Source organism: Akanthomyces muscarius, chromosome 3 (assembly GCF_028009165.1).
Source record: "Akanthomyces muscarius strain Ve6 chromosome 3, whole genome shotgun sequence".
Classification (NCBI taxonomy): Eukaryota; Fungi; Ascomycota; class Sordariomycetes; order Hypocreales; family Cordycipitaceae; genus Akanthomyces; species Akanthomyces muscarius.
In genome coordinates this window covers 244,847-270,988 of record NC_079243.1, presented here as the reverse complement: position 1 = coordinate 270,988, position 26,142 = coordinate 244,847, and the positions used below count along the sequence as shown (strand labels likewise).

Here is a 26,142-nt window from a genome sequence, read left to right as displayed (position 1 = left end):
TTCAATAGAGAATTAGTTAATGTAATTTGAGGTTGAGTTGGTCGACACGTTTCCGTTGCAGACTTCGGCTGATGTCCGCGCGCTTGTTGCTAGTCAGGTAGCTCCTGGCGCACCCTGCAGGGATGTAACACCTAAGACGTGAGTGAAACCCGGGCACTTATAGCTCCGATGATAGGCTTGGCATGAAACAAACTTTGGAGTATTCGGAGCAGGGTTTATGACTTAATTACGATCTGTTCTGCTGGGAATGCTTATCTTTCACGGCTTCCTCTATGCAGGTCAGGCCTAAAAATAGGTCTACATCTGGTGCTCCTTTCCCATACTGGTTGATGAGACGTTGCACTTCTGCAACGGGGGATGTTCGCGTAACACTGCACGGAAAATATAGACTCGTGGGGTTTAATTCTTGACAGCATGCTCCACTATGCGTGTAAGACTATATCTCTTGTTTGTGCACTTTTTCCCTGCCTAGTCTAGTATACAAAAGCTGCATTGCTCTTCCACTCTGGTACGTAGCCGCAACTGCAACTAGCTCGCGACGAAGCAATGGATAGCTATATCGGCGCGACCTCTGGTCGTGCCGCCCGAAGATTTACTTCATTTGAAGGATGGCGCGAAGTCAGCCGCGGGATATACGTTACGGCTGGCCATACTGCGGCAGTCTTTATTCCGGATCCCGTGTATGATCAAGAGTGGCCTCCACACCGTGACAGGCAAGTTCAAACCAGGCTTTCCCGGATGTACCGAAAGTCCATCAACGCTTCCTCAGCAGGTGGAAGCGACGACAAATATGGGCAGAGGGGCCTGTGGCCAAACGGAGTTACGCAGTTGACGGCGCCAAGGGTAGGAGCAGGACATGAGGCGGGAAAGGAATCGGTCGCGCGGGAAGACACAGAGGAGACAGAGGATTTTGGGTCTGCAGAGCCATTGGAGATGCAATTCCATGTGTTCCCTAAGAAGGTCAAATGGTACCTTGTTATCATCATTGGAATTGCTGGGCTCTTTTCTGGATTGTCCTCGAACATATACTTGCCCTCGCTATCCGCCATCGCCCAGGTAATATCGGACCCTGTTCTCCAACTGCAAGTATTGAATCACGCTAAAGCATTATCAGGATCTGAAAGTTAGCCTCAGTGACGTTGGGCTAACCATTACATCGTACCTGATAGTTCAGGGCATCTCACCGTTATTCTGGGGCTCGCTATCCGATACCATTGGCCGTCGACCAGTATATCTATACTCCTTCTCCGTATATATTGTCTCCAACATTGTCCTCAGCATTACGCCAAATTTTCCCGTCTTGCTTGTGTTCAGAGGGCTTCAGGCAGCTGGTAGCGCATCCACAGTTAGCATTGGTACAGTACAGTTGTGGGTTTCTCCAAGATGGCCTCAAAACTAATCGCATCAGGAAATGGCGTTATTCAGGACATCGCGACCCCAGATGAGCGCGGTGCATTTATCAGCTTCTACCAAGCCAGTATGTTCACTTGGATACAATAGCAAAAAGGGCACCAAAGCTGAACAGCTTTGACCTGCAGTTCGAAATTTTAGCATCGCGGTTGGACCCGTGATTGGCGGTGTGCTGTCCAACTTTTTCGGGTTTCGGTACGTAAGAACCGCGACTTTGCCTAGCTAGAGTAGACTACTGACAGATCTCAAGCTCCGTCTTCATCTTCCTGCTCATCGTGTCATCAGCTGTGCTGGGCATAATTGTCCTTTTCCTACCAGAGACACTCCGGACAATTGCTGGTAACGGCTCTCTCAAACTTTCAGGTATTTACCGACCGCTTTTGAGTGGATTTGTCACAGGAAAACAAAATACAGAAGAGCCCGAAGCCTTGGCACCGCGCCCCAAGGTAAATTTGAAGACATTTCTGAAGCCATTACTGCTCCTTCGAGAAAAGGATATCCTGGTTAGTTTGGTTTTTGGTGGAACTGTGTACTCGGTATGGAGCATCGTCGTGGCCACAACGACAGGGTTATTCAAAGATCTATTCCATTTGGATGACGTGCTTCTTGGTGTAGTATTCTTGCCTAATGGTAGGTCTTCCTGATTGTCACAGAGATATTTAAATGCTAATTCTACTGACTAGGATTGGGCACTATTATTGGCTCAGTAATTGCCGGCAAACTTATGACACGGGAGTTTCTGGTGGCGGAGAGGGCTTACCTCGAGCGACACCCAACTGCGGCGCCACCATCCAAGAATAAGAAAGACATTCCGGTGGATTTCCCAATTGAGCATGCTCGTCTACGTCACGCACCCTGGATCACTGCATTGTTTAGCCTGGCAACGGCGGCCTACGGTTTTACGGTGCTTCAGCCCTCCCAGCTCTCTCTGGTCTCCAAGGCAGGTTGGATTACGGTACCGCTAGTGCTGCAGTTTGTGATTGCTGCCACGTCTAATGCAGTTTTTGCCATAAATACAACGCTCGTTTCGGATCTATGTCCGGGGAAAGGCGCGAGCTCAACGGCAATCAATAATCTGGTGCGCTGCGGAATGGCCGCCCTGGGGGTAGCAGCTGGGGACCTCTTGTTGCGCACGTTCGGACCTGCTGCGACCTTTCTGGGGTTGGCGATTCTCACTGCTGGCATGGGAGTGCTGTTGTGTCTTGAGTTGATGTACGGTATGCAGTGGAGAAAAGCCCGTCGCCAAAAGGACGCAATAGGTCTAAAAGTATAGGCGAATGAAAATGGATGAAAAGTTATTACTTTCCATTTTTACCACGTAACGGTTTTGACGGTTCTCGCGTTCATAAGATACGCTGAACACGGGCTCGCTACCGACCTGCGCACGCTTTCGTATATTTTGGTTGGCGCTTCTGGGAAATTAAGACGCCACTCTGTCTTGCAATTGCCCAGCATATGAAACAGAAAGTCCTTGACACTACGATGCTTATTTTTAAACATAGATAGGGGCTGCGTACTGAGCTGTGAAGCATGTCGGAGACCAAAGCGCCCCACAAGGCGTAGCCAGAAGGCGTAGCCAGGCCCTACGCACTTGTTTCGAGGGTGCCGAGATCCCGAGGGCCTGTATTAACCAGCTGTTTGAAGTGAAGAGCTGCAGTGTGACTATGCACACCCCCGGTATGATTTTGCAACGTACATTCAAATTTGTCCCATTAACGATCGAGGAGAACGCCATAGCTTGCAGTGACTGAGTTGAAACCGTGGTGCTCTACGGAAACAAGCACTTCCAGCTACGTGTTGAGTTCGAGGCTGAAGTTCCTTCATGGTGAGGGATGGTTTAATGAGGCGCATCGTCGCCTCCAGAGACTACAAATATGACGATCGCCGGCACCACACAGAAGAGCTCACATAGAAGAACTTCTATCCTCAGGCTTTATTTTCTAACAGAACTTACACAATGTTCGGCCAAATTTATTGTACGCGAATGGTACTTTGCAGCAACTTTCTGCTACTCTCTTTACCTTTGTTGATTGCCGGTCAATCGGATGATAAATTGGCAAACTTCGGCGATGTTATTCCGGTTCTTGGGCAGGTAAGAACGAAGCACGATGACCGTCACAATTCTAGCCCACTTATAAAGTATCGAATAGATGGCTCGCACTGATCAGGATTTCGTTGATGGGCTAGCCCTTGACCTGTTCTCGCCAAAGAACCATACCCTGGTTGTCACCAACAACACGTCGCCGCTGCCTGGCAATTTTGTCACGGGCAGCACGGGCGAGGGCTTCGTGAATCTTTCAAAATACAGCTGGGTTATCAAGTTCAATGAATCAGCAAATGACCTCATTGCTAAGATTGAGCTGCCATATGACCCCGAGGCACTGGTGCAGCAAGGTATACAATTGGCAAACACCTATGTTGGCACTCTGGCGGCGGACCAAAAATCTTGGATTGTGTCAGAAACACAGAGAAACGTGCACATGTAAGAATTGCATTAGGCACATACCTCAAGCAATTGATGGCTGAGCCGTGTTTCTAGGAGTGAGAATAAAACTCGAATCGTCAAGATGACTTCCCTCGACGGAGAGTACATGCTGCTCGGACGCAAGTCCGAAGATACTGCGAATATTTTTGTGCAGTATGGCCAGGGCGCAACTAGGACGGTGAATGTCACTGGGGGCGCGGACGATACTCAAGAAGTGGAATTCATCGACGGGCTGCGACTACGGTTTCGATCGGCGAAACCGTTTGCCCTCAATGCCGACATTCCTTTCGGCATCGACGCCCAGGCAATACCAAAAGCCCACAAATCGCTGAGTACTCTCTTCCATAAGCCGCACAAGGCATTTTAAGTAGGCAAGACTAGTTTCTAACCAGATTCCGTCCTAAGATTCATTTTCTTGGAAGATAAATTCGACATCGCCGGCCAGCAATATCTCGGTGGGCATCAGCTTTCCAAGTGAGTCAGTCACCTATACATACAGCGAAATACAACTAACCTCTTGCTAGTCAATCAACAGATGTTACAAGAGCGAATCTCAGACCAAGAAGCAGGACCCATGCATCTGCTAGTCGCCAGAAGAGACGTCAACGCTACCGCTACAACCTGCTTTCAGCCATTGGAAAACCAGCACTTTGACAAATCGCAGCACAAAATCAAGGCTGAGGCTTTAAATCGCATAGATGGACAGTATGTGATTTTGATTTCTTCGAAGAAAGACCGTGATTTGAAGTGCGGCATGGGTGAGGTCGAGGGGGGTGATAAAGGCGCTGCCAGCGACGGGCGAAAGGCGACTGCGAGTCGCGAAGTCTATACCACAAAACCATCGCCAGCAGACGCCACACCCATGACAAGCTCGGCCGGGGTACCAATAATCCCAAAGACATCTAAAGCGGCCTCAATGTCCAGATATGCTAGCGGAGGGCTCATGACTGTGCAGCTTCTGATTTTGGGCCTGCTTCTGTAACTAGGGGTTTCCATCGCGGCAGTGGTATCCCGGAAGTAATTGGGTTGAACCAAGGTCCTGCAGAATTTCGAAAGCGGAGGGCTCTTGTACTCAATCAGATTCTTCTAGACATCGGTATGCCCTTGGAAGAGCTTTTCAATCAATTGCAAACATTCGTCGTACAGCAAATTCATCTTACCGGCTGCTTCCTAAGGGATTGTGCGGCAGCCAATAACTACGGCATTATCGGCGCCCCAGCCTCGTAGTTGGCCAGAGTAGACTAAAGGCTTACGGCTAGAAGGCGTGAGCATAAGCCCATATAGAGCCGTTCCGAGATAAGTTCCTTTACTAGTAGTTTTTAGCCGCGTTTGTAATCCATTTTTTTGTAACCGAAAGATTCAGATTATCAAGGCGATAAATTATATCTAAAAGACTTTTTTCTTCAGCCGGTTGTAACTTGGCTTGGGGCGAGGGTTGTGGTTGACGCGGTCCGGTTCCTTGGAGGTCGACGAAGGGTACCACGCGAAATACCGAATTCACGCGCCGCCTTCGCGATTGGGAAGCTGGGATTTTTCTCTATGAAAGATAAACACTCTTTTATAGTGTCTTCTTTTTTTGAGGATAAAGAAGTCATTATTGGCAAAGTTATCGCGTGTCGAAGTTGTTGTGTTCAAAAAGGTGGCCGCGGAGGCCTACTGGCCGCGCTACTATACAGCACCCACCTTGGGTGGGTGCGTGGCACGTGTAGTCATAGTTGTTGGAAGTACAGAGTTAATTGCTTTCTCTGTGATATCACTAGCGGAATCGCGTATGAAGGTTACAGACTGTGGAATTGATGATGTATCTAGTAACTAGGAAAGAGGTGTCTCAACCACCGTTTTAACTATATAGATTGTACGCTTACATAAATGAGGAATCAGCCAATCAGAGGCTATGATCCCCTGCTCAACTGAGCAGGGAAACGCTGGCAGCGACAATAGTAGCCAAGATCTAGCTGCGATTGCCAAGACTCGTCAGCCACCATCAGCCGCGACGATACTATGCACCGTTCGGGACGATAGATCTTTTTTTTTCTTTCGCGTCAGCTTACAGCATGTCAGATTTCGACGAAGAACTGCGTCGACTGGTTTTTTTTTTTGAAACGGACTAGCCCTTATCATCATGTTCTTGCAGGGTGTGTGGTGGTGCCTGTACGCCACTCAGCCGCTAGCACTGAGGAACCCATGCCTCCTTTACTTGATTAGGCCGGCAGTTCTGTAGTGCGGTCAGGGGCGCTGCAAGTAATATTCTTCACGAATCATGCCTGTTCCCAACACCTTCTAAGGGACTGATCGCCATGCCATGCGCATGTGGCGTCTCACGTATTACCTAACAGTTTTCCGGCTTCGCTCTGCTAGTTCATAGTCCACGCACCGCGGTCGCTCAAGCCGACTGCCGGCCCTCTGATATATATTCTAGACTTCCGCCACGCGGTACCCTCCATTAGCTCCTGCGCCAAATTTTGTGCCAACCTCTCGACCACGTTCTCGCTACTGCCGGTGTGTCGACTCGAATGCCGCGACGGCTGTCCTGCATGAGAGAGATTAGCTGGAAGCCGCTTTTTCTCTAATGTTTGTTGTTTTGTTTTTGGCTTCGCATTTCAACACGTACATCCTGGCCGGCTCATAAATACAACTTCGTATCGACATCACCGCAATGGGTGTGCCAGACCTGGACGACGCGAAGCACATTCACCGTGCCGAACTGACTGCCATCGTCTGGGTCTGCTTCGGCACCGCTAGCGTTTTTGTGGCGTCTCGCATATTTCTTCGCACATACAACTATGGCCGGATAAAATTGGACGATGTTTGGATGATACTGGCATGGGCTTCCATGCTGGTCATGTGCATACTTGAGATGCTGCAACAAAAATCCCTTTGGTACACGGCAGCGACAACAGAAGGCCAAGTCGACCCAGACTCGGAAATGAGGAACTCGCAGCTACTCGAGCTTGCGAAGTGGCAATTTGCCAGTATAAACCTGTTTTGGGTTTGTCTTTGGTGCGTCAAGGCCAGTTTGCTCTCTTTCTGCAACCAACTCGTCAGTCCTTTCAAGACGCGAAGAATCATGTGGATACTCTTCACGATAATTGTGATATTGGCGTTCGTCGCCTGCGGTGTATCAAACATCGTCTCCTGCCACACTCCATCCGATTATCCTCATTCAGGCAGATGCACAACTGGTCTCGATCTGTATCGCCAGCGGTTCAATATCTTATTTTCGACGGCTCTGGATATTGCCACCGACATACTCATCGTGACTCTGCCCCTGTCTGTTCTGCCCCTGATGAACTTGGACAAGCGCAAAAAGATTGCCCTGGGGTTCATGTTTACTCTGAGCCTCCTGATAGTCTGCGTGTCAATCGTGCGGATGACGCAAATTCTCGTCGACGTCAATGTTGACCTGGTTGGGCTCACAGTCTGGAGCACCGTCGAGACGTGCATTGCGTTGATCATGGGCTCTGTGTCTCCCTTTAGCGGATTGCTATCCCGAAGAGTCGGCAATATCAAGACGATAAAACCTATTCGAACCATAATGGACAATGACTTTAACCCTGAAAAGTTATATCCGCTCGGCTCAAGAACTGTTACCACCACCAAGATTGAGCCAGTGCCAGTTGGCGATTTATACTATAAGACGCAACATAGCGATGGCATATATGTACAGCGGACTTTTGAATCGTATGCTGAGGATTGGGTCGAAACCGATGGGCACGCGGCTTCGAGTGACGATGGGTCCGGATTCGCCATGGTCAGAATGGAAAGTGACAAGGCACATCTTACTCGGAGGTAGCGCATATCATAGCCATTAAGAGAAGTAAGGTGCCTCTAATTAGGTTTATGCTAGCGACCTACATACGAACTATATATGGGCTTTTTATAATATAGAAATAGTATACTATAGAGGCTAAATACTTTATTAGTATATTTTATAAGTAATTAATCAGAATTGCAGCCAGGCTAAATCTTTGGCGGACACCATGGCGTGGTAGTGAAGAAGCTGAGGCCTGTAGACGATTTCCAATGAAACTAGCGATTGCGAGCAGGCGAACACAAATCAATTCTGCCGTCGGCATGGTGGCGCAGGGAGAAGGTAAAGGAGAACGGTGTAAGCCGGTGCGGCACTGTCACATACTACTACACGACAGCAGGCCGAAAGCGTAGCTTCTCTGTGCGCGGGGAAGGGGGAAACGCTGGTAGCCGGTTGGCCTGGGGCGTGTGTTTGCTACTGCGTCCACATCCTCCCATATGTCCATTCGCTTCTTCTCGGCGCGTTGGTGGCGTCAAGCTTTCCAAGCCTCCATTGTGATACCACCTGTCAACTTTTGCTTTGCGACCAGGCTTGGCATCATGCTGAGAGCCCTCTTCGTAGTTGGCCCGCCGCCTCCTCGCTGGCGCCTTTTTGCTCCGTCCACTAGACGACATCGTCCACTTTCTCCCCTTTCATTTACCAGATGATGTAGGAGGGGAGTGTTGCTAGTCGTGTGCCTCCTTCGTCAAGATTATGCTTGTTCGTCCATTTAGTTTCCCCTTTTCTCCGTGGCCTATTGTCACATTTGACGCGACGATCTGCGGACAGCCCGAACCATGCGTAGTGGGTTTCTAGTTGGTGCTTTTGAGCCTAGCCTGTTGCAGCTAGCACATCAGCGGCCTCGTAGCTGCTCCCTCTTTTAGCGATGATTTTCAGCCTGTCCACCTCTGTACTCGATCCGCCACCATCGACGCTCGTTAGTGGCTTATTAGCTGCAGCCATGCATGGGTTCATCGTGCCTGCATTCTGCTTGTCGACTTGCCGACCTGTCAACTTGTCCACTAGCCCACTGTCCACTGATCGATTTGTCCATCGTCAACTAGCCTAGTCGTCCGTTAGTCGATTTGTCCATCGTCCACTCGTCCACAAGTCGACTTGTCCACCGTCCATCGCCCACTAGTTCACAAGTCCACAAGTCCACAAAATGGTACTATGTTCATCGGCTCTACATTGAACGAAACGCTTGCTGATATCGTTTCGCAGCTACGTTTGCCACAAGGATCTCGAAGGTGCGACTCATGACGCTGGATACCGCCATTTCGCCAAACGCCGCGAAATTGGCAAATGCCCTCTGTACACTTCACTTCACTTTGTTTATTACGCCCGGTGGCAATTCTGCCAATAGGGCTCACTAGCTAGGGTGCTTGTACACGTCCAAAATTAGTCTTTGCCTCCTGCAAGCCCATAAGCGATCATCCTCCCTTGCCTGTTTCCATTCTTGTTTCTTCCCTGGTAGCACGTATTCTCGTGCGGTGCTGTGTATTAAATAGCTGCTTGGAGGCGTTTCCCCAAGTGTTCAGCGTCCTATCTACGGCGGCTGAAGCGGCGCCTGTTATCAGCGACACGATTGTGCGATTTTGCTACGGCAGGTTAACGCGATGCTGTTGGTGTTGGTGTTCCTAGTCATTGTTCAATCGGCCAGTGGCCACCGCGAATCGGATCGTGGCCCTGACTGCTGTCCTGTTGGGTTTCCACTTTGCTCCATCGAACGGAGATTTCCCGCCGACGTAGAACGAAACGTTGCCTCGTTGTGTATCGGTGCATTCTGTCATCTCCTTTCGATGTGCCTCCCATTTCGGACACCGGAAGAGAAAGTGTTTAATCGTTTCGCGTTCGAGTCCGCAAGCACATTGGCTTGACGGCACTGCCCTTATCTGGTGGAGGTATCCATTCAGCCTGATCATGTAGGTCCTGAGCTGAGCCAGAACTGTCCGTTCACTCCATGGTAGATCTTCGTACAGTCCTCTCGTGTGTTCACCAGGCAAGGCTGTGTCAATGCTTTTCGAGTATCTTCCCACATTCTCTGGGATATGTCTTTCTGCCCTGAGCTTTCGCTTCTCGATGTTAAAGGTGGTGGAGAGCATCTTGGGGAATTGTTGTTCGGCTTGCGCTCCTTGCCGAGTGGCGTCCTTCGCTTTTCTCTTCGCCACGTTAAGGAGCTCATCGTCGCTCTCTGTCGGGTTCCAGATAATCGAAATGGACACTCCATTTTCTTGTTGATCCCGTATCGAGTCGTATATGCAACGCATAAATTCTTGTCCCGACTGCTGGTGTGGACTCTTCAATGATTGCACCGCAGCTTTGTTTCTTGTCAGGATCGATGCACGCTTGCAACCACTCGGTATGTGTCGCAGCACATATGCTATGGCCGCCAACGCTCCTGAGTATGGGCTCTGCTCTGCCCTTGGCCCAAGCGTAAACGAGAAAGTCTGTCGTTGCGCACTGCGTTGTATCGAACTTGAACTTTGAATCGCTCCACCCACTCCAACTACCCCGTTACGCGCGGAGCTGCTCGTGGCCATAATGGCTTCTCCTAGCGCAGGACCGCCTTCTCTGGTCTCGCTTTCCACGGTTCCGATCCGCTCTCTCCACGGCTCGATTGTAAACGGTTGAATAGATTCCAGCTCCTCCGCCGGCACACCTCGCAGCTTGCGCGTTACTTGGTACAGAGGCGATCGGAACGCAGGGTACAGTTTCTTCATGCGCGCCGTGAGTCGGCGTAACGGGTTCGTGTCCGGTAACGAGTGTATCGTCAACCACGTTTTAATCACTCTCTTCCAAAGTCTCTCTCCAGCGCTCACCAGACTAGCTTCCGCCTCTGCCACTGCTGTCGCGACCTTGAGAAATGTCCCTACAATCGCTTGTGCGCCCGCCTTCTGAACCCGGTTGATAGGTCCAACTAATTTGTCCTGATATGCATGCATCCACACACTCGACGCGTAGTCGACTAGCGGAACCACCGTGGATGTGAACAGTTGTCTTGCTGTCATAGAAGAAAGTCCTCTCAGTCGTTTCAATTCCATGGCTGCTTCGAGTCCTTTTGTCGACGCTCGTGCGATGTGTTGCTTGTACTTTAGGCGCGAGTCCATGATGACACCCAGAATCCTGACGTGATCTTTTGGGATTACTGCCTGCCCTCGGATTATGACTGGGGTGGCGTCGGCTTTTCGTGCATTGCGGGTAAAGTGGATAATAGTTGTTTTGTCTGTCTCAAATGTCGCGCCGCTTCTTTTTTCCCAGTCCAGCGCCTCTTCCACGATGGCCTTGATCTTGTCTCGGTTGCTGTGTGCCGTCGGGCCAGTGACCCAGGCTGTGAAGTCGTCTACAAAAGCTATGGCTCCGCCATTGGCATCAATGCGTCTCTGTACTAGATCGGCATTGAAGAAAATGTAGCAGAGAAAGGCGTTTCAAGTGTCACTCTTTTGCTAGTTGACTTATTAAAAAAATGGTGGATCTCGATCTGGCCGCTAGAGTCATTTGGTACCCTGTACCATGTTTTTTCCTTGGGCAAAAAAAAGACTGCATAGGCAGTAACTGATTAGACGCCATATTTCTAATCAGAAAAATGCTCAGGGAGGGAAAAAGATCTCCACTCCATCGCCGAAGCGAAATTCTGTTGTGACAGAGCAACAACTGATGCATATATGGCAAAGTAACGGCCGAGTTCAATCGCACATTTACCCCACTAGAGAGTCTCGGGTACCTTGGAGGTTTCCGGCGGCGCTACGTCGCAGGCTAAAATGGCTGCCACTATTATTCTTGTTAACTAAAAAGTGTGACATTTGTTTCGCCCTTCTTTGTATAGGATGCGCTGTGTAAGAAAATCATCACCAGGCCTCTGTGATGGCGCCCTTTCGGCTACAGACGGTCATGCTCTAGTTAGTGTGATTGACGAGGAAAGGCAGCCCACTCCGTAGAAATGGGCCAGATTCAGAAGTGGGAGCAAACATGGAAGCCAGAAATGGAAGCGTGGCAAGTGGCAGCAGCACATTTCACCTGATCCACAATAGGAAGTCCTAGATCTGGCCTTTCGGTGCTGTCCTTGGCTTGTACTTGAAATGCCCGGATCTGCTCGTCTGTTGTCCATATTTGGCTACTGGCAAATTCTGGCGCAGCGATTTCTGGTGATAGGCTCTGGCTAGGGATGCTGGTCGTTTCTCCTCGCGCCATATGTGTCCACTGCTTCACCTGTTTATTTTAACCTTTTTAGTTCATTACCGGTACCTCCCGCTCGTTGCCGCACCTTGCGCCCGCGCCCTGGCCTTCTATACCACCCGATTTCACGATTTTCGTTGACTAACGGTCGGACTCTAGGTCAATTGGTAGTTTTCTGCGATGTCTATTTTCTGCCATAGTTCGGCTTTCGTATCCACCATTTGTTATCTTGTGGTTGACAGAGAAGCAACGCCGGGCAGCCACAAATGACTGTCTTCTAAGAAAAGAAAAACATCTGCTACATAATGTGCATCACAATAGTCTCCTTGCGTGCATAGCTATGTTGGACGGCCTGAAGCTGAGTAATGAATCGACGCTTAAAAGGATTGAACGACCCACCAATTGAGAGACTTCTAGCTGCGCATGCCGTTTTCACGAAGACAGCATCTATTACCAATCACCAGCCAAAGACACTAACGAAGACTTCAAACCTCTTTATAAACACGAGGTGCACCATGGTTTCCAAAACGCGAAAGCGCTCGCGTACTATTGTAGAGGACGAGCGCGCCGACTGCCCTTTCCAACTTCACATTTCCTCGTTCCCGGCGGCACGCATAAAGACGAACGAAAAGCCTTCGAAGAATAAGACTAAGCCTGGCAAGAAGAACAAGAATGTGAACACCAGTGAGGAGGTGACGTTGCTTCAATCTTCACTGTTTGAGCCGACCGGCAAATTTCGCTCCGACGCGACAATGGGCGTTTACTACCACATAGAACCAGGAAAGGACTGGATCAGCATGACGCGATACCATAGCTTCATTCGTAATTCTCTAATCTCGCTGTATTGCAGTACTTTATGCTACAATAACTGACTTGTGCTATCGCAGTGAACAATGAGAAATATCTAAGTGGCGAATTTGTCTTTGTGGCCAATGATAATTGTATAGCGCGAGGTAAACTAGGGGAAGATCTCAATGCGCAAGTTGGACCATGCAATATCTGGGTCGCACAGATCCTGGAGATTCGGGCTCTGGATGAACGCCATGTTTATGCACGCGTCTGCTGGATGTACTCCCCGGATGAGCTGCCCGAAGGGCGTCGGCCGTACCATGGCAAGAACGAAATCATTGTCTCGAATCATCGTACGTGGGCGACCATAGCGACAGAGGCCTTTGCGCTAACTCATGCAGTGGATATTATCAATGTTTTGAGCATAGTCCACCGTGCTAAGGTCAGCCAATGGATCGAGGCGGACGACGAGGAAATCTTGGATGGCTTGTATTGGCGCCAGGCGTTCGACTGTGGCACATCACAGCACATCACAGCTGTCTGTATGCACAAGCAACAATCCCCGAAAAAGACATCACTAACCGGACTAGGCTATTGCTCTCATTTGCAGATGTCGAACACCCACCCACCCTGACAAGACGGTAGTCGGCTACACGAACAGCGACTGCGGAGAGTGGATGCACATTGACTGTTTGCGCGAGGACGTTTTGAATCAAGTACACGACCGCTTATGCGCCAACCAGCCACATGTAGCTGCAGTGAAGATGCATGGGGCTGGAGTAAAAACGGGTACGGAGCGACAGTCTGCCCAAGTACCACCAGGCGAATTGGTGATAGCAGATGAGCAGTCCACTGAAAGAACTTCCAGACACGCTAAGATGGCGAGACGGTCGTCGCCGGGAATATCACAGTTCGCCAGGCGTACCAGAAGCGTTTCTACCGGGAACACCGGACACCAGCACATGTCCGACGCAAGGCCACCTCTCGAACTTCTCCACGCAGCATTGCGCATGAGAGACGGGCCGATGCTTTGGGAAATTGAGGTTTCACGACCATATGTTAATGGCAATGCACAAACGTGGCCTGAAACCGTGTTCTGTTTATTGTGCAGCGCTAAAATCGAGTGAAATGGGTCAATACTTGCGTCCTTACAAGATAACCCTAACCCTAAGGCGCCAACGCCGCGATATTCGCTGTCATCTTTGGTAGGTTAGCCAAGTCTCGCGTACGAAACAAGTAGTTCTTCCGGCCAGCATATCAGTCAATCAGTTGACTGCCTTGATGCTTGAAGCTAGACAGCCAATACATGGGTGCAATCTGTGGTCGGTGGTCTACAGTCTTGGGTAACGCCTTTGGCTACAAGTCATCATGGGCAGCGGTGGTGACGGTGAACAACGTTATAAGCCCCTGGGGCGCCGCGAATCCAAAATACAGCCCATATGGGTCTTTTCAATGCCGCTACAGCCCCGACGAACCTGCGAAAAGAAAACTTGTAAGAATTTTGTCAGATTTCGCTGAATCCATGGAAGCTGCATAGCATTGCTGCTTTTCGGCGAATAGCATCCGCGTCGTTTGCGTACAAGTTGATGCCGAGATAATGACAGACGCGGATGGCCTCGAGCTCGGAACCAAAGTACAGCTGTCCGGCAAATACATTCAACCCGATGGCAAATTGCGGAGGCACACATACGTCCGGCTGCTCCGGGACCGTGTACAAGTCCAGGGCATCCAGCGCACGATAGCCCTGGTTCGGCCGCGGCGCGTACAGACACAAGGCCACGCTAGTGGATTTTTGGATCGCCGGCAGCAGCATCTGCGCTTCATAAGGACTAATCACCATCACGGTGTCAATGGTGGGCGCGTAGGACCGCGGCGGGCTCACCAAAACCCATTGCACAGGCCGCTGCGTGTAGTTGGAGCCGCCCCCCTCAACCGTTTGCGCAAAGTCCCGCGACACATACACATGACGTGGACATGTGCCGAGATCTAGGTACCGCGCGGCACTCGTAGCCGACAGCGATGCAAAGGCCGGCATCCGGGCCGGCGAATCCGCAGCCATACGCCCCGTCGCCAGTCGGGCAAGGAGCGTTCTCGCGGGGACATCGTTGAAACCTAATCGCTCTAGTGCCTGGCGAGCAACCGGGTGAACGGAAACCCGGTGTATCAGGGAACTCATAGTGATAAGCCGCGATTATGGTAATACTGAGTAGAATCGGTAGCTACCAGAAAGCAACGAAGATTCAAACGACGGGCGGCCGTTCATTTATAGATTTATTTACATAAATTTACTTGCTAACTGGTTGTGTAGGCTTCATAATCTCATGCGTCTTCCTGAAGGAGCTGACTGGTGTTAGTTGCATATGATCTGCTTTTTCCTGTTGGCTGTTGTATGTCCTTTCGTCAACTTCCAAGGGCGGTGATTCGACTAAGACGGTCGCCTCTCCCACCGTGTTAGTTTGTAGATATCAGCTGGCGTCTGTATGCTATTGAGAAATTCCACTTTCTGTTTCTTCTTTGCTCTCCTAACTGCCCTGGAGAAGTTTCGTCGTGCCAGCTGTATATCCCGGCCAAACCCCGTCGGGTGCGCTCTGCGCGTGGCGATTAGTTCCATACGAGCAGACTTGCACTCATCATTCCACCATGTGTACGTTTTCCGGCCCTTGATGGACGGTGTTTTACCAGCAACTACGGCCGCTGTCTGTAAGCAGTCCATGATTGCTTTGCAAAGTGATTCGATGTGTTTTGGTTCCTTCGGCGGGCCTGGCAATTGCATGGCTCCTGCTTGAACCGCTTTGGTAAACGATGCCAGCTGTTCTTCAGTGCTGACTCTAGGGTGTTTGAGCCGTGGGTTGGTTGTGGCAGCTACGTCTGGGATAATTGTCGATAATGTATAGTGGTATCCACCACATATGAGGTGTTTCTCAACCGTTGTCCGTGCCAAGGTGTTTGAGAAGACAAGATCGATGGTTGTTCCCTTTGCCGTCGTGGGTATTCCTGGCTTGTTGTGTAATGTCAGCTCGTTCTCGTCCACCCATTGGGCTAGATCGCCGGCTCGTGCAGTAGGGGTGCATCCCGGTTCCCAGCTTGGGTGCCGGGTATTCCAGTCCCCGGCGAGCAGAACTCTGCCAGTAGGAGCAGGCTCGCTGAGGATGTGTCGAACTGGTTGCCGATCCGCATGGTTGTATATGTTGATAATATGTAAGTCGTTGACTTGGGTCAGGAGTATGTCGGTGCCAGCATAATGCTTCGTCTGATGCACCTCGAGGTTGGAGGGGATCCGGGTGTATGTGAGTACACCAGGCCAGCCTGTCTTTTCTGTGGGCCAGTGCATCGTAGGTGAAAAGGCCTTGTAGTTTCTGTTCTTGGGAATAAAATTTCTTTCGTCGTTGCCACAGCAAGGTTCTTGTATGAGAACCACATCGCACTGTCCGTGGTCTGCTAGGCGGAGGGCTTCCTCGTGGTTCGTCCAGCTCTTATCCACGTTGACTTGTAGAATTGTGAGTTGTTGATGGCGCATATGGATTATTTCCTGGCTGTGCTTCTGGCCGTGGGTCTGACGTAGCCCGGTCGGTATTGTGGTTTGATTAGATTGATCTGTTCCTTTGTGAGTCTTGTTGGGCGCATGTTTTCTTCCACCGACTCATCGTCTGGCTCCGTTGTCCCGGCAGTTCGTTTCCGCTATATCCGTATCTGGTTGAGTCGGGTGGGTGTCCATGGCTTGATTGGTTGTAGCTGTGGTGGCTGGCGGGTCATCTGTTCGGTTGCGCTTGGCGGCCGCAAGTCCTGCGCGCCTTGTCTTCGCGCCCTCTGGCGCTGGAGCTTGGACAGTTTCTCGACGTTGCCATTCACGATTTTGGGCCGGGCGTAGCAATGCGTATCATCTGCAGGATGTGGTCTGAGGCAATTAGCACAGCGAGGAGTCTCGCTACAGTTTTCTATGTGTTCACGGCTGCCGCAGTTCTTGCAGCAGGCTGTTCGCGTGCAGGAGATTGTCTGGTGGTATCCCCAGCACTGTTGGCATTGGGCGAGCGTGGCACGCCTGGCTAGTAGTCTCGCCTTCCCGCTAGTGCCGAAAAGCTTCCATCCGCCTACTTGTCTTTGTTTGAAGGACACGATCAGCACGGCATTTGGGGTGGTATTGTCATCCTTGTTGCGGATGTGGACGTTTACGGGGACCTGGACTGTTGCAGTCACGATTTCGTCGTACGCTGCGTCCATCAGTGCCGTATGATCACCGGTTATGCTTCGCAGGTGTCTCGGGCAGTCCTCTATGATGAAGGTATACCACGTCTCCTGCTTGTCCGCCTGTGTGGCGTTGAGCGCTGGAAGCCATTTCTGTTGTTCAGAGAGAATAGACTGCTGGGTTTCCGTTGTGTCTGGGTAGACTGACCACCCAGTCCGGATCCTTCTGGCGTCGAGTATCTGGGTTGGTTTAAGCTGCAGTGTGTCCACTATATGCTTTTTGACGCTGTAGTTGGAGTGTTCCGCTGCCCTATCCGAGGACATGCGGATGAGCACTCTTTTGTCAGTTTTGATGGGGCGTCCTTGAGGGTTTCTTGAGGACTGTTTGCGGGTTGTTGGTGGGTTTGATTCGTGGGTGGCCGCCGTCGCCGCCACGCTTGCGTACGTGGTTTCTGCATGTCTGCTTCGGTCCTTCTTGTTAGGCTGGGTTTTGCCAAGCCCAATAAGTGCTGTCCATAGATTCGCACACTGGCGTTCGATCAATTTCGATAGTACACTTATTTTTAGCAGCCTAGTATTCCCAATGCCGTTACTGCCAGACTACTTGGAGTACGTCACCACGCCGCCGGAAAATATATGCTTATACGTGGCGTCGGCATCGTCCTCACTGTGGCGACTGATGTGGCATCGCAAACCCTTTGACCAATGAGCTATCGGGAGTGTGTCATGGATCTGACGAGGAACCTAAGGGGCCGGACAGAAGCCCCCTTACGGGCGGTCAATTTTGGATGTCCCGCGAGGTAGAAGAGTGCTCTCTTTGTAATGAGGTCCGTCCACGCGAGAAAATCAGTCAGGCGACAGTATGGAAGCTGCTCGCACCTGCTAGTATTGGGTACGATTTTGCTGTCTGCGCAAGCCTGCGGCAACTCTGCTCACAACAGAGCTAATATACGTTGGTGTAGAAAAATATATGTATTATATACTGAGCAAATACTCAAGTTTACAATGACGCTGAATAATAATACTAAACTATACTTAGAATCCCACGCATACTATTTACAAGTAGATTAATTATGTTAAATAGGATGAGAACTTTCTTATATTTTAGCTTAAGTAATTGAATCAGATCATTAGTGTATTCTGCTGTTATATGCGTTGAGGTATATATAAAGAATGATGAAGGAGCCGCTTCTACTGTCAGCTCTGATTATCACACGAAGCAGCTTTAGAGACTTACATAAAGACCAAGCCAAGGAATGCTACTCTGGCTACAGCAGATTCCTCATGTTCCTCGCCCTTGGGCGACTGAGTCGACTCATTCTCGCGACATTTAAGCGTCTCCCCCATGGCCCAGACGGTTGGAGTGTGGTGATGGCACAACGGCAGGGAGGCTAACACTGGAGCGTAACCAGTAAATATACCGCAGTTTGCGAGCGTGGCTCTCGACTCAGCGAAATTCGAGGATATGGCAGGTTTATAAGTGCCCCAACCCCCTGTTCGTATTTCATTTTTTACGCATTCGAGGTCAAGGATTCAGTCTCAGTCTTTGAATGCCCTGCCATTCCATCTCATGAGTGCCGGTGTTACGCAAGCGACAGACAGTGGCGGTTTAGCTTGTGGAGGTACCCCATGTTGGTAGCTTGGTGGACCACCGAAAAGCATTAGGTTTTGGTTTCGGTAGCAGCACTGGCATACCGTATGGTCATTGGCCTTCTTAGTTTTTTTTATGCATTTTACCGTGAAGTTCATTAACCGCTAATTAGTCGCATCATTCCTATCACCGTTATTCTCTTTTAGCAATCTTTCAGCTCGCTTTTTTGTCTCAAAATAATTTCCCAAATGTTTCTTCGAGCTCATGCTTGTACGTACGCATCGTGGCGAAGCGATCTTGTTGACTTACCTGGCCCACTAGTTATACGCCACGCGGGCTAGTTCTGGCCAATACCATATCTGCTATTTGTCATGGATCTACGCTTTCTCCATTGCAGGCTAGCAACATGGACTACCTACCTAGTTGGCAGATGAATTGAACCGGCGGCTCAATATTTAGGCCGATCCTCAAGCGCCGGCGGGCTGTTTATTATGAATGACGGAACACCCTGAAAACCCCGAAGCTTCTCATACATCCGGAGCGCCTCAGTTTCGACCCCACCATCTAGGTTCTGGGCTTGGCGATGCGATTTGGGCGAAGTCTGCCTTATTAAGATCGAGGACGGCCAGATTTCTCTGTTAAAAATACATCCTCACCTAGAAAAAACCTTGAGTTTGCAGACACCAGCAGTTGAGTGGTCACTATTGAATAAAACTCACGATGCATGGCAATCGCGCCAATCGATCCAGGCATGCATCTAACCCCTTCTCTCTCTCTCTTTCTCTCTCGCTCCCTTTTAACTAGCTGCTTTTCTCCCCCTCTATATCCTCTTCTCTCATGTGGACCGGATAGTAGCTGTTGAGGAACAAGGCACAGGGGGCCGACGAGGGCGAAGCTCGGGCCCTCGGAAGTTCTCCGACAACATGACTTGATTTCATCGTCCGAGAGAACTGAAAAGAGCTTCTACTGATGCCCGAGCTGACGTAGTCCCTGGATTTTTTACGCCGTGGCTGAAACGTGGAATGTGGCTTCGGCGCCTTTGTCAGCTAGCGACAGATTCATCCAAGTGTTGTTTGCAGCCATTGCACGCTGCAAGGCAGACTATGCGTACATATGGGGCTCAAATTAAATCAACTGCAGCCTTAAAGAAGCTAAACGCCCTAAGAACCTTACCTGTGCCACTCCGGGAAGCAAATTACGTGTCCCATCATCGTTCTAAATGCAAATCGTACTACAATGGGAAGTGGCGCCGCGTTACCCGATTGCGCCTCGATTGAGACTTGCAACAAGGCGGGTACCGGTAATGAGACAGTAAAGGATACGGAGAGAAGAAAAGAAACGTGGTGGCAGAAAGTTTATCGGTTACGCACGTTAGCCCGTCATTAGGTGAAGGGAATCTGTTATAAAGATGATACACGTGCCTACAGACCTCTAGAGGACTTTCTTGTTGACGTCGATAAAATCTTAGCAATTCAACGTCCTCTTGCGGTTACAGACGTCTTCGCTTTTCTCCAGTTCTTGCCTTTCGGTTCTGGTCACGATGAAACCAATCGTTTCTACTGCGCTTGCTGGCTTTTTTACTCATTGTAAGAGAGCATCTTCTCCATCTAATCGAATTAAACATATAGACAAGCTAACACATGCTCTTGCTTTCAAAGTCCTCCACTATGCTTCTGCTACATCGGTCTCGTACTGCACCGGCGATGCAAACGATATTTGCTACAGCTGGGGTGTGACATCGGCGTCCGGTTCCCCCCAAAGTCTCCTCTTTCAGATCGAGGCATCCACAAACTATCAATGGGTCGCACTTGGAACTGGTAGCAGGATGAGCGGCTCTGACATGTTCGTCATATACCAAGACGGCTCGGGTAACGTCACCCTCAGCCCTCGGAAGGGGTCCGGTCACAACACGCCCGGGTACGGTGGACTGACAACTGTGGCTCTGACGACGGGGTCCGGAGTAGCAAACGGCAAGATGACTGCCAGCATCAACTGTGGTGCTTGCGCTGGTGTCGACCTCACGGGCTCGGATTCGTGGATAGGCGCCTGGAAGACAGGCGGAGCCCTTGGCGCTGCGGATGTTAGGGCCAACATTGGTATGCACGACGGTACGGACCAGTTCTCTATCGACCTTGCAAAAGCTACGATTGATTCAGGAAACAACACTCTCGGCACGAATTCTAGTGCTACACCAGCGTCTGGTTCAGGCGACAGTGCAGTGTATGGTGGTGGCAGAAGTAAAAACATTCTCGTCTACTCGCACGCCATCCTCATGTTGATGGTATTCATCATCGGGTATCCACTTGGAGGGCTCTTGATGCCTTTGATGGGCAGATGGATACTTCATGCAGGCTGGCAAGTCACCATGTTCTTAGCCATGTGCGCTGGATTCGCCGTGGGCAAGATTGCCAGTGATCGGTTTGGGATGGTAAGGCATCCCATTCGTCAACTTTACTCAACAGCTGATTAACATGACTCTTATAGTGGTTCAATGAGCCCCATGTCCAGCTTGGAACAATTGTCTGTGCAATGATGCTCGTCCAAGTGGCACTAGGCTGGATGCACCACCGAAACTATGTCAAGTACCAGCGGCGGAGCTGGGTCAGCTACTGTCACATTTGGTACGGCCGAGCGCTGATCATTGTTGGTATTATCAACGGCGGCATTGGATTTAGAGTCAGTCGTGCACCAATGGCACAGATAGTTGCGTATTCGGTTGTTGCTGCCGTCGTGTTTGCTCTATACGGCGCAGTAGCGACTTACAGACTCGTCAAGCCGCGCGAAAACCAGATGGTGCTCAGTTCCAGCTCCTCCGTCTGTCTGAATGAAAGGCCGACGTGGAATTAAACATTTAAAATATATTTAGAAATTCAAGAGACTTTTCATCCGTTTGTATGAATGCTGTCAAGGTTTGTAACCTCAAGGAGACTCAGCCTGAAGATCTCCTCGTGTGGTCATGATGTAGAGGATCGCGACCGTGGTCACGATACCAATGTCCAACGGTGGTCTACACAACCGTCACTGTAGTCAGTGCATAGAAAGGATGTTACAAGAGCGATCTAGGGTATCTCTCCCCTTGGCTCTTTAATTCTAACTTTTTGCCTATAATGCTTGATAATACTTTCCATAGATTGATGGACAGGCGAGAAGTCGGAATAGGCTGCGTTTCCAGACACAATACCTGAGTAGTATACAGCGTGCTAGTTGTAGAACTGTCTAGCCCCAAGACTTTCTATACAGTAGTCAAATCTTCACAGCCCGTCTTGCCTGATCATCAAAACACTAGAAGCTTCGTACGACCTGCAACAGATATTGGCATGATGGGTTTTGCGCATGAAGTTCTCAGCCCAAATTGTCGAAAAATGGGGTTCATCTCTTTCTAGCCTCGAAGACCTGGATGGTTTCGGCACGGCGCTGCCAGCCGGCGCGTGGTGGGTCATGACAACTAGATCAATCGATTCACAGCTAAATACTGATTGCAACCGTCAGATCAGTTCACGTTATGCGGACAGCAGCGGGGGCAATGCTCAAATTCGTCATACAACCATGATGCTGTGCATATTTGGGCATCATAGACTCGTAGCGTGGTGGGTAGACAATAGATAGATATGCTGTATATATATGCTCGCTGTGTGGTTTGTCCTAAGCCTCCTTATCGGGATCAATATCCATCTCACTGTCACAGAGCTAAAAATGAGATAAACTCACAAGACAGTGCCACTGTATTGCGAGAATACTAGTATGAAGAGGCTAGAGATACAACTAGTCCCGTCGACGCGTGGTGTTGCTTATTTTTAAAAGCAGCCAGTTGACGGATGCGCAGGCTCTGGAGCGGGGTTGGAGTCAGTAGTGGTGCCACTAGATAGCGGTGGTGTGGCGGCTTGTGGCGGCTGCTCGCTGCTGAGCGGATCGCAGAAATACAACGCACTATGGACGGTCGGACAATCCATCCGGCCCCATTCTAAGATTATTGTAGAGCTACCGTCAGGAACTTCCAGGGAAAAAAATGAAGGCGATTTTATCCATTAACGCTAGCTCTAGCTCTGTCCTAACCTCGGTCTATACTGCTAGAGATCCATACTGCTAGGGAAATGGCCCGTTCATCTCAATGACGCCGTTCCATGTTCTAGCCGCTGGCACCGAAAGATTATTACCCAATCAGCGGTAAGACAATTGTCATCACATAAGCTAAAGGTGTCCAATGCTTCGAAATATACCATGCGGTTCGATGTCATTTATGAGATCCGTTAGGACGTGACGTGTCCATATAAATGCTCCGCGACGCCAATACCATAGTTCATTTTATCACACCACGCTTTCGGGCATCTCCCTATAAATCCTCATCACAGTCCAAATCCCTCTTTAAAGCATCAAAACTCGCCATCCACGGAGAACTAAAACATGAAGTCTCCAACCGTCATCCTCACGCCGCTCGCGCTCTTCAGTGAGTCCACCCAACCAAAGTATTCTTCACTCCTTGCCTAACCATCCACCAGTCTCCCCTACAATAGCATCAAAAGCCTACGGCGGCCTCGACAATGAAACTAAAACCTTTAAGACCCTTGTCGCAGTCCACGGTGCCCTAATGGCCTTCTGCTTCGTCATCCTCTTTCCCCTCGGCGCCACGCTCATCCACGTTTTAAAGCGCCAGTCTGTTGTTTGGTTCCATGGAGTGTGGCAGATCGTAACTCTGCTCATCGCACTTGTTGGATTCGGACTCGGAATCTACATGGTTCATCATAGTCGATTGAATGTGTCTCTCGTACGTTTACATGCGTTTTTTTCCTCTTTGCTCTAGGTGGATTTTGTTGACCTAACCAAAGCACAGTGGAAATCTTTCAACGGCCACCCAGTCATAGGAACAATTATCATCGCACTCCTACTAATTCAACCTATCGGGGGAGCCATTCACCATTCACTGTACAAAAAGCGCACAAGCAGCACTTGCTCCCCCGGTAATGTGGAACATGAATCTAGCAATACCACTACCAGGTCTACATATACAACGCGCACCACACCCATCGGCCATGCGCATCGCTGGCTAGGCCGTCTTCTCCTCGTCCTCGGCGTTATAAACGGTGGTTTAGGCTTTCAATTGGCAAGGGAGAGTAGTATTCCTATCATTGTGTACAGCGTTCTCTGTGCAATCTTATTCGCGGTATGGGGGCTAGCTTTGTTTTGCAGTCTGCCGATTCTCTGAATTTATGTAGTAGAATATAAGATCCTTGCTCCCAGCGCCAATTTGGGCGACGAAGCCAGCGAATAGTCGCTATTGTCACTGTCGAAAGTGGTCAAGGAGAGGCACTCGAAGACAGCGTGTAGTGCGAAATTGATGACGAGAAAGGTTATGGCCACCAACGCCTTGCACAATAAAAAAGAAAAAAACAATCGAAAAGGAAAAGGTCTCGTTCTAGCTCACTGGTCAAGAAGTTTACAGAAGCATGTTAACAACACTCTTGCCCGTAGTAGCCGTTTATGCATTGAAAAGCTACAGCAGCTTCACTTGGCTGGCTTCGCGACTGCTAGTTCATGCCCGACCCGAGTCGGTCGACCCATCCATTTTCTGCGGCCTGTGCCTAAAAGTAGCTCTCGAGGCGGCGTTTCGATCGCTTGTTGCTGTTAGGCTAGCTAGGTCACCAGCCAGCCTCTGCGCTAGGCAGCCGTGGACGCTGTGAATACCATGCGGCGGCGGGTAAGTCGCGACACCCTTAATTATCGATATATTCATTCATTCATTCATTCAGTTTATTACGCCCGGTGGAAAGCTCCAAAAGGGCAACTATAAGCCTATGCTAACGTATCCAATCTGACGCTAAGCTGTCACTCAAAAAGCCCATAAGTCACGAACATCAAATTTCTGCTCCTCATAGCTATTCCTTTATTGTCGCGTTTCTCGTGAATGATAGTTTCCGGAGCGAACTTGCCTGAGGTCTTTTTCCCCAAGTGTTTAGTATCCTATTTTCGGCAGCTAAAGCGGTGTCCGCTACTTCAGGCACGAGTTGTTAATAGGTGGGCGGTAGGTTAGTAGTAGATTAGTGGTTGGTTAGCGTTGCAATCTGTGCGTGGTGCCTGTTCTCGAGACGTCGCGTCGCCAGTGCAAAACGGATCGCCGCTTGCACTGCCTTCATATTCGGTTTCCAATCTGGTCCATCTGACGGTCACTTTCCTCCTAAAAAGAATGAAATGTTTCCTCTCTGAGTTTCAGTACATTGATACATCTTTCTTCTGTGAGTCTCCCATCTTGGGCATCGGAAGAGAAAATGCGCCACCGTTTCTCGTTCACGGCCACATTCACACTGCATCGATGGAGCTGCCTTGATTCTGTACAGCGAGTTGTTCAGTCTTATCATGTCCGTCCTCAGCTGGGATAGTGCACTGCGTTCCGTCCATGGTCGGTTGTCGTATAGCCGTCGAGTGTGCACGCCTGGGAGGGCTGCATCCACCCTCTTGGTGTGCTTGCCTACCCGATCCGGCAAACTCCTCTCGGCCTCGATTTTCTTCCTCTCAAGGTTGAGAGTGGTAGATTTCATAACAGGGACCTGGCGCCTGGGGATGGAGCCCTGCTTAGTCGCCTGCCTTGCTTCCTGTTTGGCCGACAGTAGGGTCTTGTCTCGGCCGGAACTAGGACTCCAAACTACAAATATGTCATTTTCGTTCTTCCAAAGCCGTTTGATGCTATTATAGATGGAGCGGACATGTTCCTGGCCGGAGTGTTGCCGAGGGTTGCAGAGAGTAAGGGCGACTGCCTGGTTAGTCGTTAGAAGTGCCACACGGCGGTGACAGACGTCAGGTAGGCCGGCTAAGACGTGTGCCAATGCTGCCAACTCTCCTGAATACGGGTTTTGTTCGGTGCTCCACCCCAATGTGAACGAAAACGTGCCGCATTGTACCTCACCATCGCCATTGGCCACGGCCTGGACAACTCTGCCCCCTCCAACCACGTCATTTCGTGCTGAGCTGCTCGCAGCTATACACATGTCCCAACACAATTTGGTTGTCTTGTTTGCCTTCTCATGTGTGATGCTTTGAATACGCTTCTCCCATGGTGCTAGAGTGAATGGCAGAATAGTTTCAACCTCCTGCAACGGTACATTCTTCAGCCTGTATGCCACCTGATGGAAAGGCGATCGATAACCCCCGAAATAATGTTTCTGTACGCGAGATGTTATTCTGCGCAGGGGGTTTGTCTCGGGTAGCGTATGAATGTCAATCCACATGTTGATCGCCCGTTTCCAAAACCTCTCTCCTGCGCTCGGTATGGAAGCCTCCGCTTATCGATATATTGTTATGCTCAAAACCAGCTTGAGGTCATACTCTCTGTCTTAGAACAAGCCATATTGGACCAGAACGCTTGTTCTTCCAGTCACATCCTTCTCTCCTTCATGAAACTATGCCATCACCTCCAACTTTTCAGGGCTGTCCATCTCAACAAGCATGTTCAATCCCCAAACACAGTGCGGCAAGGGCGATGAATTTACGGATGGATAGTGGTGGCGCAGCGCAGCGACCGTGTACGCCGTCTGAATTCTTATCCGTCGACGGTGTGGAAGGTTACAGTCCAACATCTCAAATATTGAATGACTCGATGCATCTGCATGGCCAGAGCGACGTACAGAGCGCGGCCCAGGATAGATTTGACGCGACTATCCAGGGCGGCATGGCGCCCGCGGCCACATCTGCGGAACAGACGTCGTCCGCCGCAGCAGCTGTATCACAAGG

At 50.1% G+C, this 26,142-nt stretch overlaps 8 protein-coding genes across 8 annotated transcripts; 6 read left to right on the top strand and 2 right to left on the bottom strand.

Annotated features, from left to right (window-relative positions):
* Window positions 1-546: 546 nt before the first annotated feature.
* Window positions 547-2,683, top strand: LMH87_001426 (uncharacterized protein; the record flags this gene model as incomplete). Its single annotated transcript, XM_056192698.1, has 6 exons — window positions 547-1,056; window positions 1,115-1,355; window positions 1,409-1,477; window positions 1,539-1,605; window positions 1,661-2,040; window positions 2,094-2,683. 6 exons carry the CDS (start codon window positions 547-549, stop codon window positions 2,681-2,683), a joined length of 1,857 nt encoding a protein of 618 aa, XP_056049808.1.
* Window positions 2,684-3,560: 877 nt separating this feature from the next.
* On the top strand, window positions 3,561-4,877 carry LMH87_001425 (uncharacterized protein; the record flags this gene model as incomplete). Its single annotated transcript, XM_056192697.1, has 4 exons — window positions 3,561-3,892; window positions 3,950-4,227; window positions 4,301-4,369; window positions 4,420-4,877. The coding sequence occupies 4 exons, from the start codon at window positions 3,561-3,563 to the stop codon at window positions 4,875-4,877; spliced, it is 1,137 nt and encodes a 378-aa protein (XP_056049807.1).
* Window positions 4,878-6,551: 1,674 nt separating this feature from the next.
* On the top strand, window positions 6,552-7,688 carry LMH87_001424 (uncharacterized protein; the record flags this gene model as incomplete). The annotated part of the gene is made up of 1 exon (XM_056192696.1): window positions 6,552-7,688. The coding sequence occupies one exon, from the start codon at window positions 6,552-6,554 to the stop codon at window positions 7,686-7,688; it is 1,137 nt and encodes a 378-aa protein (XP_056049806.1).
* Window positions 7,689-12,376: 4,688 nt separating this feature from the next.
* On the top strand, window positions 12,377-13,284 carry LMH87_001423 (uncharacterized protein; the record flags this gene model as incomplete). Its single annotated transcript, XM_056192694.1, has 4 exons — window positions 12,377-12,683; window positions 12,749-13,003; window positions 13,052-13,192; window positions 13,241-13,284. 4 exons carry the CDS (start codon window positions 12,377-12,379, stop codon window positions 13,282-13,284), a joined length of 747 nt encoding a protein of 248 aa, XP_056049805.1.
* A 763-nt stretch (window positions 13,285-14,047) lies between these two features.
* On the bottom strand, window positions 14,048-14,709 carry LMH87_001422 (uncharacterized protein; the record flags this gene model as incomplete). The annotated part of the gene is made up of 2 exons (XM_056192693.1): window positions 14,048-14,057; window positions 14,231-14,709. 2 exons carry the CDS (start codon window positions 14,707-14,709, stop codon window positions 14,048-14,050), a joined length of 489 nt encoding a protein of 162 aa, XP_056049804.1.
* Window positions 14,710-15,075: 366 nt separating this feature from the next.
* Window positions 15,076-16,167, bottom strand: LMH87_001421 (uncharacterized protein; the record flags this gene model as incomplete). Its single annotated transcript, XM_056192692.1, has 1 exon — window positions 15,076-16,167. One exon carries the CDS (start codon window positions 16,165-16,167, stop codon window positions 15,076-15,078), a length of 1,092 nt encoding a protein of 363 aa, XP_056049803.1.
* Window positions 16,168-19,963: 3,796 nt separating this feature from the next.
* On the top strand, window positions 19,964-21,270 carry LMH87_001420 (uncharacterized protein; the record flags this gene model as incomplete). Its single annotated transcript, XM_056192691.1, has 3 exons — window positions 19,964-20,009; window positions 20,082-20,851; window positions 20,908-21,270. 3 exons carry the CDS (start codon window positions 19,964-19,966, stop codon window positions 21,268-21,270), a joined length of 1,179 nt encoding a protein of 392 aa, XP_056049802.1.
* A 1,554-nt stretch (window positions 21,271-22,824) lies between these two features.
* On the top strand, window positions 22,825-23,623 carry LMH87_001419 (uncharacterized protein; the record flags this gene model as incomplete). The annotated part of the gene is made up of 3 exons (XM_056192690.1): window positions 22,825-22,867; window positions 22,920-23,185; window positions 23,252-23,623. The coding sequence occupies 3 exons, from the start codon at window positions 22,825-22,827 to the stop codon at window positions 23,621-23,623; spliced, it is 681 nt and encodes a 226-aa protein (XP_056049801.1).
* Between the last annotated feature and the right edge of the window lie 2,519 nt (window positions 23,624-26,142).